General features: G+C 53.6%; 3 protein-coding genes across 4 annotated transcripts in view; 1 reads left to right on the forward strand and 2 right to left on the reverse strand.

Moving 5' to 3' along the window:
- Positions 1-15000, reverse strand: part of LOC139748067 (uncharacterized) — a 142309-nt gene that overhangs the window by 79184 nt on the left and 48125 nt on the right. The gene's annotated exons all lie outside the window — the stretch shown is intronic.
- Positions 1-15000, forward strand: part of LOC139748035 (uncharacterized) — a 71469-nt gene that overhangs the window by 7190 nt on the left and 49279 nt on the right. The window lies entirely within an intron of this gene.
- Positions 11822-15000, reverse strand: part of LOC139746920 (uncharacterized) — a 7880-nt gene continuing 4701 nt past the window's right edge. The window contains exon 2 of the mRNA XM_071658604.1: positions 11822-12626. Within this exon, the coding sequence (XP_071514705.1) occupies positions 11976-12626 (651 nt within the window). The 3' untranslated portion in view covers positions 11822-11975. The remainder of the gene's footprint in view (positions 12627-15000) is intronic.

Consider the following 15000-nt stretch of genomic DNA (forward strand, 5'->3'; position numbering starts at 1 on the left):
ACTCGACATAACTACAGTCAGTACTACTACAGCCGATATAACTACACCCGACATAACTACAGTATAGCACCTAGAATGACCGTTGGAGGCGTGTGTGTAGTAGTGTGGCGGTGACCTTGACCTCGGTATGACCCTGAGGGGTGGGGGGGCCCCCTCAGAATAACCCCCCCTTCCCCCCTACTGGCTGCCTGGCCTCAAAATACTGTGGCGAAATATCCCAAGACATTCTGCGTCCAGCTAACCTTTTCCTCAATCTTTCTTTTTTTTTCTTTCTTTCCTCCTTCACCCGAGGGTGGTGGTGGTGGGGAGAGGAGGAGGAGGCAGGCAGGCAGGCGGTGGGGAGAGGAGGTAGGTGGTGGGGAGAAGTGAATACCTGTGACTGGGGCGACCATTAGCGGACACAGTGTTACCGCAGGGGGACCATTATGTAAAGTGGTGGCGGAGGAGGAGGAGGACGAGGAGGAGGAGGGTAGTGGTGCTGCTAGACTTGACTAGTAGGGAGGTTAGTGGACGGTCAGCAGGGAGGGGGATGATGATGTGGGGTGGGTGAGGAAGGGAAGGTAGTGGCCAGGTCCGCCGAGGTGCTCCTGGGGAGGCTAAGGCGAGATGGTTCTGGGTGGGACAGCCTGTCTGGGGGAGGCTGGGGAGCCACCCTGCTAATTGTGCTCGTTACGGGACTCCCTACTTGGCAACCCCTGACGACCCCACACAGGCAGCTGACACCCTCGCGACCCCACACAGCTCAGCTGACACTCCTGATGACCCCACCACATAGGCAGCTGACACCTCTTAAGAAGACCCTAAAGGTGTTGCGGGACGGCTGACACTGGACAAAGCAGAGGCCATCTTCGTCAGCTAGCTAGCCTGGACGCTTCTGGCCCTGGGCGTCGCCAACAGCTTCGTCTCATATCCATCAGGTGGCACAGGGGAAGGTGTCCATCATCAGGTGGCACAGGGGGAGGCGTCCATCATCAGGTGGCTCGGGGGGAGGCGTCCATCATCAGGTGGCACAGGGGGAAGCGTCCATCATCAGGTGGTACAGGGGGAGGCGTCCATCATCAGGTGGCTCAGGGGGAGGCCACGTCCTCGCTGTTCAAGGACCTAGGTCAGTCACCCTCCAGCGTTCGAGACTATGTTGTGTTCGGGTACGTGTATGAGGACAATACACGTGGCATTCTGTGGACTTTCGAGTGATCGAGGATTTCTATTGGAGCCTGCAGGAGGTGTGGGGACCTGGGGGACTGCAGTAGGTGTGGAACCCAGGTGCTTGCTACAGGTGTGCACCTAGGGGTTTGAAGAAGGCGTGGATCCCCCGGGGAGCCTGCAGCAGGCATGGATCCCCTGGGGAGCCTGCAGCAGGCATAACAGACCCCTGGGAAACCTGCAGCAGACATGGATCCCCTGGGGAGCCTGCAGCAGGCATGACAGACCCCTGGGGAGCCTGCAGCAAGCATAACAGACCCCTGGGAAACCTGCAGCAGACATGGATCCCCTGGGGAGCCTGCAGCAGGCATGACAGACCCCTGGGGAACCTGCAGCAAGCATAACAGACCCCTGGGAAACCTGCAGCAGACATGGATCCCCTGGGGAGCCTGCAGCAGGCACGGGTCCCCTGGGGAGCCTGCAGCAAGCATGACAGACCCCTCCTCCTGGTCCAGCTGTTTCAATAGGGTTTTCTCTTCTTTGTGTTCAGGTAAAAATAATTTTTTTTTTTTCGAGTGGGGAGCCTGAGGGAGGGTGGGGAGAGGGGAGACAAACGAATAAACCATTCTCTCAAGAGTTGGAATAAGCGAAGTTTGCCCGGGGCGCGCGTCCGCTCCATATAAGCGAGGTTTGGGAGCAGATTGTGAAGGATGTTCAGATAAACGAGTCCATTCAACGCCTCCCCTCCCCAATCACCCTCACACCATCTCCTCCCTCCCTCCCTCCCTCCCTCACTTCTCACCTCCTTCCCCTCTTCTCCTCCCCACCTCACCCTCACCTGTGGTGGGAGGGGAGACCACTGTTGGAGACTGTGACGCTCCCCAAAGCTACGGCCTGTGACGCACCCCCGTGCTACGACTTGTGCGCTCCCAGTGTTACAGCCTGTGACGCACCCCCGTGCTACGAACTGTGACGCACCCCCGTGCTACAGCCTGTGACGCATCCCAGTGTTACAGCCTGTGACGCTCCCCGTGCTACAGCCTGTGACGCACCCCCAGTGTTACAGCCTGTGACGCAACCCCGTGCTACGACCTGTGACGCTCCCCAGTGTTACAGCCTGTGACGCACCCCCGTGCTACAGCCTGTGACGCATCCCAGTGTTACAGCCTGTGACGCTCCCCGTGCTACAGCCTGTGACGCAACCCCGTGCTAGAGCCTGTGACGCTCCCCATACTCTTCCTTGAGGACACACACTGCGCTCCGTAACTTGTGACGACCAAAGGTTAAGGGCTGTGTTCAAGCTGTTCATCGTTCGTCACCCCGTGTTCAAGCTGTTCATCGTTCGTCACCCCGTGTTCAAGCTGTTCATCGTTCGTCACCCCGTGTTCAAGCTGTTCATCGTTCGTCACCCCGTGTTCAAGCTGTTCATCGTTCGTCACCCCGTGTTCAAGCTGTTCATCGTTCGTCACCCCGTGTTCAAGCTGTTCATCGTTCGTCACCCCGTGTTCAAGCTGTTCATCGTTCGTCACCCCGTGTTCAAGCTGTTCACTTAGCGTTCACCAATGGTCTCGTCGCCTGTTCACCTGTTCATCGTCTGTCTTGTAGCTGTTCCCTGGTTAAGGTCTGATCCCTCCCTGACCCCGGCTACCCGGGGATTCGAAACCCACCCCTCTACGTCCGTCACCAAGATACCACGTCACACAGAATGTTATATTAATAAACATATATCATTAATGATGTATTTTGCTGGTTCGACTGAATGAATAATGGCGTGTTGGTGGGTTTCATGTGTTGTATGATCTGTGGTGTGGTTGTAGATCCTTGTTCTTGTCCGTCTCCCAGAAACCCCCCACTCGACCAACGCTGGTCGAACAAGCTTCTGGTCGACTATATATATATATGTGTCTATATATATACTATATATATATGTGTGTCTTCACCACCATATATATACCATATATATACTATATATATATATATATATATATATATATATATATATATATATATATATATATATATATATATATTTTTTTTTTTTTTTTTTTTTTTTTTTTTATACTTTGTCGCTGTCTCCCGCGTCTGCGAGGTAGCGCAAGGAAACAGACGAAAGAAATGGCCCAACCCACCCCCCATACACATGCCTTGATTCAATCCACTGACAGCACGTCAACCCCGGTATACCACATCGCTCCAATTCACTCTATTCTTTGCCCTCCTTTCACCCTCCTGCATGTTCAGGCCCCGATCACACAAAATCTTTTTCACTCCATCTCCATATATATGTGTCTTCACCACAGGTCGACCGTATATGTCTTCACCAAGAAGCTGTGCCACCATCACGAACCAACTATTAAATATTGCCAACCAACCAACTACCAAAACCATTACCAACCACCTACCAACCATTACCAACCACCAAAACCATTACCAACCACCTACCAACCATTACCAACCATCTACCAACCATTATCAACCACCTACCAACCATTACCAACCAACTTCCACCATCGCCAATCACCGTCCACCACTACCAAACATTTCCAACCAACTACCACCATCACCAACCATCACCAACTAACTACCACCATTACCAACCATCACCAACCAACTACCACCATTATCAACCAACTACCACCATTATCAACCAACTACCACCATTATCAACCAACTACCACCATTATCAACCATTACCCACCAACTACCACCATTATCAACCATCACCAACCAACTACCACCATTACCAACCATCACCAACCAACTACCACCATTACCAACCATTATCAACCAACTACCACCATTACCAACCAACTACCACCATTATCAACCATTACCAACCAACTACCACCATTATCAACCATCACCAACCAACTACCACCATTACCAACCATCACCAACCAACTACCACCATTACCAACCATTATCAACCAACTACCACCATTATCAACCAACTACCACCATTACCAACCATCACCAACCAACTACCACCATTACCAACCATCACCAACCAACTACCACCATTACCAACCATCACCAACCAACTACCACCATTATCAACCAACTACCACCATTATCAACCATTACCAACCAACTACCACCATTATCAGCCATCACCAACCAACTACCACCATTACCAACCATCACCAACCAACTACCACCATTACCAACCATCACCAACCAACTACCACCATTACCAACCATCACCAACCAACTACCACCATTACCAACCATCACCAACCAACTACCACCATTACCAACCATCACCAACCAACTACCACCATTACCAACCATTATCAACCAACTACCACCATTATCAACCATTATCAACCAACTACCACCATTATCAACCATTATCAACCAATTACCACCATTACCAACCATCTACCACCATTACCAACCAACTACCACCCATTTCCAACCGCTGCCACCACCAGCACCGGATAGATCGTTGTTGTCACGCTTGAGAGAAAAGTGCTGAATAATGTATGAGTAGGGTTTATGTATTATTCACCAGCTGATTGTGGCTCACGAGACCTGAATAAGATTCGCATTTGGGTAACTTGTTACTCAACCTTTGGTAACTTAACTGTACCGTGGGACAGCCTGTAGTGACCACTGTACCGTGGGACAGCCTGTAGTGACCACTGTACCGTGGGACAGCCTGTAGTGACCACTGTACCATGGGACAGCCTGTACTGACCACTGTACCGTGGGACAGCCTGTAGTGACCACTATACCGTGGGACAGCCTGTAGTGACCACTGTACCGTGGGACAGCCTGTAGTGACCACTGTACCGTGGGACAGCCTGTAGTGACCACTGTACAGTGGGACAGCCTGTAGTGACCACTGTACCGTGGGACAGCCTGTAGTGACCACTGTACCGTGGGACAGCCTGTAGTGACCACTGTACCGTGGGACAGCCTGTAGTGACCACTGTACAGTGGGACAGCCTGTAGTGACCACTGTACAGTGGGACAGCCTGTAGTGACCACTGTACCGTGGGACAGCCTGTAGTGACCACTGTACCGTGGGACAGCCTGTAGTGACCACTGTACAGTGGGACAGCCTGTAGTGACCACTGTACCGTGGGACAGCCTGTAGTGACCACTGTACAGTGGGACAGCCTGTAGTGACCACTGTACCGTGGGACAGCCTGTAGTGACCACTGTACCGTGGGACAGCCTGTAGTGACCACTGTACAGTGGGACAGCCTGTAGTGACCACTGTACCGTGGGACAGCCTGTAGTGACCACTGTACCGTGGGACAGCCTGTAGTGACCACTATACCGTGGGACAGCCTGTAGTGACCACTGTACCGTGGGACAGCCTGTAGTGACCACTATACCGTGGGACAGCCTGTAGTGACCACTGTACCGTGGGACAGCCTGTAGTGACTGACCACTATACCGTGGGACAGCCTGTAGTGACCACTGTACCGTGGGACAGCCTGTAGTGACCACTGTACCGTGGGACAGCCTGTAGTGACCACTGTACCGTGGGACAGCCTGTAGTGACCACTATACCGTGGGACAGCCTGTAGTGACCACTGTACCGTGGGACAGCCTGTAGTGACCACTGTACCGTGGGACAGCCTGTAGTGACCACTGTACCGTGGGACAGCCTGTAGTGACCACTGTACCGTGGGACAGCCTGTAGTGACCACTGTACCGTGGGACAGCCTGTAGTGACCACTGTACCGTGGGACAGCCTGTAGTGACCACTATACCGTGGGACAGCCTGTAGTGACCACTGTACCGTGGGACAGCCTGTAGTGACCACTGTACCGTGGGACAGCCTGTAGTGACCACTGTACCGTGGGACAGCCTGTAGTGACCACTGTACAGCGGGACAGCCTGTAGTGACCAACACCACCTTCCTACGGTAAACCACAGGGTCACCACTAACACCACACTCCTAAGGTAAACCACAGGGTCACCACTAACACCACCTTCCTCAGGTAAACCACAGGGTCACCACTAACACCACCTTCCTCAGGTAAACCACGGGGTCACCACTAACACCACCTTCCTAAGGTAAACCACAGGGTCACCACTAACACCACCTTCCTAAGGTAAACCACGGAGTCACCACTAACACCACCTTCCTCAGGTAAACCACAGGGTCACCACTAACACCACACTCCTAAGGTAAACCACAGGGTCACCACTAACACCACCTTCCTCAGGTAAACCACAGGGTCACCACTAACACCACCTTCCTCAGGTAAACCACAGGGTCACCACTAACACCACCTTCCTCAGGTAAACCACAGGGTCACCACTAACACCACCTTCCTCAGGTAAACCACAGGGTCACCACTAACACCACACTCCTAAGGTAAACCACAGGGTCACCACTAACACCACCTTCCTCAGGTAAACCACGGGGTCACCACTAACACCACCTTCCTCAGGTAAACCACAGGGTCACCACTAACACCACCTTCCTAAGGTAAACCACAGGGTCATCACTCACCCACCTACGTGACCCGAGGCCCACCACCTCCTCCCCCGCCCCCTCCTCACCCCCGGGGTCTTCCCACGAGTCTACCCTGAGGCAAACACCAGGTGGCACAAAGCTCGAACACGTGTGGCCTTCATGTTTTACCAAGGACGTCAGTGCGTGGCCTTACAGGTGCTACATAATGGAAGGCGCAGCGGTAAAAAAAAAAAAAACTTGGGTTCTCTGCACTGGGTGACACAGTGGGTGACAGTGGGTGACACCGTGGGTGACACAGTGGGTGACACAGTGGGTGACACCGGGGGTAACACGGGGTTGCCACCAAAGGGGAGGGTCGTGGTTACACCAGGGAGGGAGAGCGGGGTTAAGGCCCCCTCAGGGAGACAGTGAGAATACACCATCTTTTGTCTCGTTTCCCTTAATGACGTCCGTGGTCAAGCGCTCCAGCGCCTCGTCCGTAATTACTCAAAACTGGAATTGCTTGAAACTACGAGGTTGGGTATCATGGCGTCTCAGCTCCTCACCCACACTGTTCTGCGAGTTATACTAACTGATAACCAGGGTCCTGGACGGACGACCAAGGACCTAGCGAACTAATGTCCTTGGTGATCGTGGATCAAGTTCATTGGGCGTCCTGAGTGATCAAAGTTCTAGTTAACTGGGTCTTGGATACATCAATGTAAAAAGCTTCGTAAAAGGCTTGGCATCAACCTACGTTGACTAAAACACCCCGCAGTGTGGCACTTGTGGACGTAAACAGACGCCCCTCGCCTTCCCAGTGCACAATGGGTTTCGGTAAACAATCTCCTCCCAGATATTGCTAATCCTGCGATCAAATCTGTGTCCTCCGTATCTATCCACGTTTCTGAAAGGGCAGTATGGCCTGATCCCTCGTTAAGGTCGTAGCAAGTTGGTTCATTCTGTTCCGCCATTATCCCTCCGACCATGAATGTATAAGGGAGTACTTCAGCTTCGCAATCTATAATGGTCTCAGGGGATCGAATGATCTGGACCAGATTTACAAATGTAAATCATTTTGCAGTAAGGGGGGTCTACTAGGAGGCCTACGCAGGGTCGTGTCCCTCACGACCCTTAATGCGAAAGGGGGGGGGGGGTGTTGGAATCCCTATCTATTTACCTGGAGGATCAGTAACCCGTGTCTGACCCTGGCCCATCCCCTTTAGACAAGGTCGCATGACCTGACCCCCCTTCCCTACCCTGAACCCGACCCTACACTGGTCGTCTCCCGTGTTAGGATATCAGTCGAAGTACTTCGACCTCTGTGATGGCGGGTCTTCGTGGTTCTTCTATTCAGGTGGAGGCTATCCCTTGTTCTATCCAAGTGGAGGCTATCCATTGTTCTATCCATATGGAGGCTATCCCTTGTTCTATCCAGGTGGAGGCTATCCCTTGTTCTATCCATATGGAGGCTATCCCTTGTTCTATCCATGTGGAGGCTATCCCTTGTTCTATCCAGGTGGAGGCTATCCTTTGTTCTATCCAGGTGGAGGCTATTCCTCGTTCTATCCAGGTGGAGGCTATCCCTTGTTCTCTCCAGGTGGAGGCTATCCCTTGTTCTATCCAGGTGGAGGCTATCCCTTGTTCTATCCAGGTGGAGGCTGTCCCTTGTTCTATCCAGGTGGAGGCTGTCCCTTGTTCTATCCAGGTGGAGGCTATCCCTTGTTCTATCCAAGTGGAGGCTATCCCTTGTTCTTTCCAGGTGGAGGTTATCCCTTGTTCTATCCAGGTGGAGGCTATCCCTTGTTCTATTCAGGTGGGGGCTATCCATTGTTCTATCCATATGGAGGCTATCCCTTGTTCTATCCAGGTGGAGGCTATCCCTTGTTCTATCCAGGTGGAGGCTATCCCTTGTTCTATCCAGGTGGAGAGTACCCCTGCCAGCGAGGCCTCCACCACCATCAAAATGAGCTCTACAGGTCCATGCACCACACATTACCCTCTCCGCTACGGAGGAAAATCTACACGACTGTCTACATACACCCAGCAGTCCACCATAGTCGAAGTCCATGATCCTGCCTCGCGTTTCCACTCTCTCTCTCTCTCTCTCTCTCTCTCTCTCTCTCTCTCTCTCTCTCTCTCTCTCTCTCTCTCTCTCTCTCTCTCTCTCATCCCCTCAAAGTCTCTTTCTTCACTGTCACTCCCCTGTCATCTCTCTCTCTCTCTCTCTCTCTCTCTCTCTCTCTCTCTCTCTCTCTCTCTCTCTCTCTCTCTCTCTGGCCTTGAGAGTGAGATCTGCCCTTGACTGCATTACTGGCCCTCCTCCTGCTCCTCCTCCTCCTCACTACCTGTACTGTGACTGTCCTTGCCTCGCAAGCGGTCGAGACGGTGTCATCAAAACTTGGGCTGGATGTGATCCATCTTGGCTTCAGGGAGAGACGCGATCATATCCTCCCGGTGCCCTTGGCAGAGGACGCCCGGTGTTGGATACATCACCGGGAGAACTTCTCGCTCTCGTCTCTCCGCCTCTCCTGGCCAGTTCTCCTCGAGACAAGGGTACAGGTCTTGCGAGAGGCAGTTGAAGAGAGAGAGAGAGAGAGAGAGAGAGAGAGAGAGAGAGAGAGAGAGAGAGAGAGAGAGAGAGAGAGAGAGAGAGAGAGAGAGAGAGATGACAGGGGAGTGACAGTGAAGAAAGAGACTTCGAGGGAGAGAGAGAGAGAGAGAGAGAGAGAGAGAGAGAGAGAGAGAGAGAGAGAGAGAGAGAGAGAGAGAGAGAGAGGGAAGACAGACAGCACCGGGGAGAGACAATGAGAGGGAGAGTTAGTAAGAAGGGAGAGACAAGCGAGGGACAGGCGAAGGATAAGAGTAAGGTCGAGTACCTTTCTCACCTACGAATACAAACTACCTACGTAATACTGGTACCTACGACCACATCTCCTCCTACCTCAGAATGGAAGTTGGTAGCGGGGAGCGCTCACCGCACTGTCCTGTTTTGATGAATTATACTGTTTCTGTCCGCCTCCACCACCACCACACGCGCGCCTTACGTAAGTGCCTATCCCAGGTTCCTTCTGGAACCACCTAAACAATATATATATATATATATATATATATATATATATATATATATATATATATATATATATATATATATATATATAATCCCTGGTGATAGGGGAGAAAGAATACTTCCCACGTATTCCCTGCGTGTCGTAGATGGCGACTAAAAGGGGAGGGAGCGGGGGGCTGGAAATCCTCCCCTCTCGCTCTTTTTTTTCAATTTTCCAAAAGAGGGAACAGAGAAGGGGGCCAGGTGAGGATATCCCTCAGAGGCCCAGTCCTCTGTTCTTAACGCTACCTCGCTAATGCGGGAAATGGCGAATAGTTTGAAAGAAGAAATATATATATATATATATATATATATATATATATATATATATATATATATATATATATATATATATATATATATATATATATATATTTCTAAATTGCTTCAGTAGTTCCACCATTGTATGTTTCTTTACGCTAAACAATTCGATCATCTCGCCAAAATGTCCACCATTTTCGTCTGTTGTCTTTCTGTTGTGTTGCGGGATCAGACCAAGCTGTCCCCTCAACGCTGCCACGCTCCCCAGATCTGACACATTATTCCCTGACGTCATCCATTCCCTACCATGCATAGATTACCATATATCTTCCCTCCTTCTTTCTTGAGCCGCTACTTCTCTCTTTTCGAGAGTCTGGGAGGCACGCGCGAGTTCCTTCAACACTCCCACGAAGTCCTGAAGTCTGTCTGGGCTTGTTTTCATTCCCGGTCGCTCGGGCCAGTGACCATACACAACACCACTACCAGTCTTCAACCTCGCCTCGAATGTACACACGTCGAATACATTTCAACATTAGCGCTCTCTCTCTCTCTCTCTCTCTCTCTCTCTCTCTCTCTCTCTCTCTCTCTCTCTCTCTCTCTCTCTCTCTCTCTCTCTCTCTTTGAGAGCTCTTCTCAGGATCATACATAACCCACTCATGACACCCACCTCACACACACACACACACACACACACACACACACCACCTATGCCTTCGTCGAAAGTGTTTCCCCCTTTTGGAATTCGAAGTGTCTCCACAGCGCTTTGGAGACCGATCGCGCTTCCCTGTCCTTCTCTATCATCTCTTTCCCCGACCTTTTGCTGCGCCTCTGCAGGGCGGGAGGAGGAGGAGGAGGACCACGACGTGTGCTGTCACTCATCCCATATGACTAATCTACCCAGGCGTCTATTCACTTTACTCCGTCAGAGATCTGCTACAGCCCCCCTTCAGTAGTTTACGCCCAGGTCCTATAGGCTCCTCCTTCGGGGGTCGTCCTGCTTCGCTTTCGTGTCTTTTGCACAATACCCTGACTATACGCTCCCCTATCCAACCCACGGGTCTGTCTTCCTAACACCTAGTGTCCCTAAATCATATGTCTTCTAATTAGATTGATCCACACGAAGTGTCAAATGTTTACAGGGCAGACTACAGTGCTCATCTTCCTTCCATAGAGGTGCTTCATATATATATATATATATATATAGGCCCCCTTTTCGTGAAGTAATGGTTGGGTTCCTTGTATTTCTACCCGGGGGTTACGGATCCGTGATGGCGTTCGTGGATCGCTGCTCATCAACAAATTCACGAACGTGTTCTTTTTTTATTATTATTATTTTTCATTGTCTATTCTTTTGTTTTTTGTTTTTTATCTTTTTGTGGAGTTTTGATTATATGTGTGGCTCGCGAGCCAGATGGTCTTATGGTGCGTTTGGTACTGGCTTTGGTTTCCGCCTCGTGCACGTGAGAGAGAGAGAGAGAGAGAGAGAGAGAGAGAGAGAGAGAGAGAGAGAGAGAGAGAGAGAGAGAGAGAGAGAGAGAGAGGCGAAAGAGGGGAAAGTGGGTGAATGCGGGGGGTCCCTCGGCAAGGTGAGGGGCGGGTCAGGTATTGCCTGGGGCAGGACGGCCTCCCAGGGGTCGAAGGTCGAAGGTCAGGTCGGCAGGATATGGAGGAGGGAGGGAGGGAGGGAGGGAGGGGTGGCAATTGATCATGGGGGGGTGGAACCCAGGGAGGGAGGGAGGAGGGAAGGGAATCCCCCCTTCCCCTAGCACCAGGCAGTGGGGTGGAGGGACCAGGCGTATGGGAGAGGGAGGGAGGGAGGGAGGGAGGGAGGGAGGGAGGGGTGAGGATGCTCGTGGTGGCCAATCCTCGCCCGGGCCGCCCCACGTCCCTCCACTCCCCTCCCTCCCCAGATCACCCCCACGTCACTCCCCTCTCCTTCCCTCCCCAGGCAGGCCGGCCCCACGTCCCTCCCCTTCCCAGGCGGACTCAGTGACCCCCCGTGGGTCGTCAGCGTACTGACTGGGGAGGGGGAACCCACCCTCCTCAGTGGGGAGGAGGAACCCACCCTACTGAGTGGGGAGGGAGAACCCACCCTACTGAGTGGGGAGGAGGAACCCACCCTACTAAGTGGGGAGGAGGAACCCACCCTACTGAGTGGGGAGGAGGAACCCACCCTACTGAGTGGGGAGGAGGAACCCACCCTACTGACTGGGGAGGAGGAACCCACCCTACTGAGTGGGGAGGAGGAACCCACCCTACTGAGTGGGGAGGAGGAACCCACCCTACTGAGTGGGGAGGAGGAACCCACCCTACTGAGTGGGGAGGAGGAACCCACCCTACTGAGTGGGGAGGGGGAACCCACCCTACTGAGTGGGGAGGAGGAACCCACCCTACTGAGTGGGGAGGAGGAACCCACCCTACTGACTGGGGAGGAGGAACCCACCCTACTGACTGGGGAGGAGGAACCCACCCTACTGACTGGGGAGGAGGAACCCACCCTACTGACTGGGGAGGAGGAACCCACCCTACTGAGTGGGGAGGAGGAACCCACCCTACTGAGTGGGGAGGAGGAACCCACCCTACTGAGTGGGGAGGGGGAACCCACCCTACTGAGTGGGGAGGAGGAACCCACCCTACTGAGTGGGGAGGAGGAACCCACCCTACTGACTGGGGAGGAGGAACCCACCCTACTGACTGGGGAGGAGGAACCCACCCTACTGACTGGGGAGGAGGAACCCACCCTACTGACTGGGGAGGAGGAACCCACCCTACTGAGTGGGGAGGAGGAGCCCACCCTACTGACTGGGGAGGAGGAACCCACCCTACTGAGTGGGGAGGAGGAACCCACCCTACTGAGTGGGGAGGAGGAACCCACCCTACTGACTGGGGAGGAGGAACCCACCCTACTGAGTGGGGAGGAGGAACCCACCCTACTGAGTGGGGAGGAGGAACCCACCCTACTGACTGGGGAGGGGAAACCCACCCTACTGAGTGGGGAGGAGGAACCCACCCTACTGACTGGGGAGGGGGAACCCACCCTACTGAGTGGGGAGGAGGAACCCACCCTACTGAGTGGGGAGGGAGAACCCACCCTACTGACTGGGGAGGAGGAACCCACCCTACTGACTGGGGAGGAGGAACCCACCCTACTGACTGGGGAGGAGGAACCCACCCTACTGACTGGGGAGGGGGAACCCACCCTACTGACTGGGGAGGGGGAACCCACCCTACTGAGTGGGGAGGAGGAACCCACCCTACTGAGTGGGGAGGGGGAACCCACCCTACTGAGTGGGGAGGAGGAACCCACCCTACTGAGTGGGGAGGAGGAACCCACCCTACTTACTGGGGAGGGGAAACCCACCCTACTGAGTGGGGAGGAGGAACCCACCCTACTGAGTGGGGAGGAGGAACCCACCCTACTGAGTGGGGAGGGAGAAGCCACCCTACTGACTGGGGAGGGAGAACCCACCCTACTGAGTGGGGAGGAGGAACCCACCCTACTGAGTGGGGAGGGGAAACCCACCCTACTGACTGGGGAGGGAGAACCCACCCTACTGAGTGAGGAGGGGGAACCCACCCTACTGAGTGGGGAGGGGGAACCCACCCTACTGAGTGGGGAGGAGGAACCCACCCTACTGACTGGGGAGGGGAAACCCACCCTACTGACTGGGGAGGGAGAACCCACCCTACTGAGTGGGGAGGAGGAACCCACCCTACTGACTGGGGAGGGAGAACCCACCCTACTGAGTGGGGAGGAGGAACCCACCCTACTGAGTGGGGAGGGGAAACCCACCCTACTGAGTGGGGAGGAGGAACCCACCCTACTGACTGGGGAGGAGGAACCCACCCTACTGAGTGGGGAGGGGAAACCCACCCTACTGACTGGGGAGGAGGAACCCACCCTACTGACTGGGGAGGGAGAAGCCACCCTACTAACTGGGGAGGAGGAACCCACCCTACTGAGTGGGGAGGGAGAAGCCACCCTACTAATTGGGAGGAGGAACCCACCCTACTGACTGGGGAGGGGAAACCCACCCTATTGAGTGGGGAGGGAGGGGGAAGAACCCATTGTGTGAGGGGCTGGTGAGACCCCTCTCTCCCCCATTCGAGGAAGGTTTGGGGAGGGGGGAACACCAGTGCACGTATACACGGACGTACACAACAGGAGGTACACAAGTACACCCGACGGAGGTACACAGGCAGAGATAAATGTACGTTAGGAAAACTGGCATGTACGGTACACTAAGAGGACCTACACAGGGAGGTACACTAGAGAACGTACTCAGGAAGGTACACTAGAGAACATACACAAGGGGGTACACCAGAGAACGTACACAGGGAGGTACACTAGAGAACGTACACAGGAAGGTACACCAGAGAATGTATGGCGGGAGGTACACCAGAGAACGTACACAGGGAGGTACACCAGAGAACGTACACAGGTAGGTACACTAGAGAAAGTACACAGGAAGGTACACCAGAGAATGTACGGCGGGAGGTACACCAGAGAACGTACACAGGGAGGTACACCAGAGAACGTACTCAGGAAGGTACACTAGAGAACATACACAAGGGGGTACACCATAGAACGTACGGCGGGAGGTACACTAGAGAACGTACATATGGAGGTACACCAGAGAACGTACGGCGGGCGGTACACATTGATCAGCTGTTGAATTCACGAGACCTTCTCCCACCAACTCCCAGGCCCACTCCCCCACGACGCGGGAGCCGACCTTGGCCAAACGACACCCACGGATGTGGCTCTCACGGACACTCCCAGGCCATACAGGATCACGTACGATGCTACTCTGCGAAGCGGCAGAGAGAAACGCGTTAGCGCTCACCACCGCAGCGGAGAGAGAGAGAGAGAGAGAGAGAGAGAGAGAGAGAGAGAGAGAGAGAGAGAGAGAGAGAGAGAGAGAGAGAGAGAGAGAGATGACAGGGGAGTGACAGTGAAGAAAGAGACTTCGAGAGAGAGAGAGAGAGAGAGAGAGAGAGAGAGAGAGAGAGAGAGAGAGAGAGAGAGAGAGAGAGAGAGATGACAGGGGAGTGACAGTGAAGAAAG

This window comes from Panulirus ornatus, chromosome 5 (assembly GCF_036320965.1).
Source record: "Panulirus ornatus isolate Po-2019 chromosome 5, ASM3632096v1, whole genome shotgun sequence".
Lineage (NCBI taxonomy): Eukaryota > Metazoa > Arthropoda > Malacostraca > Decapoda > Palinuridae > Panulirus > Panulirus ornatus.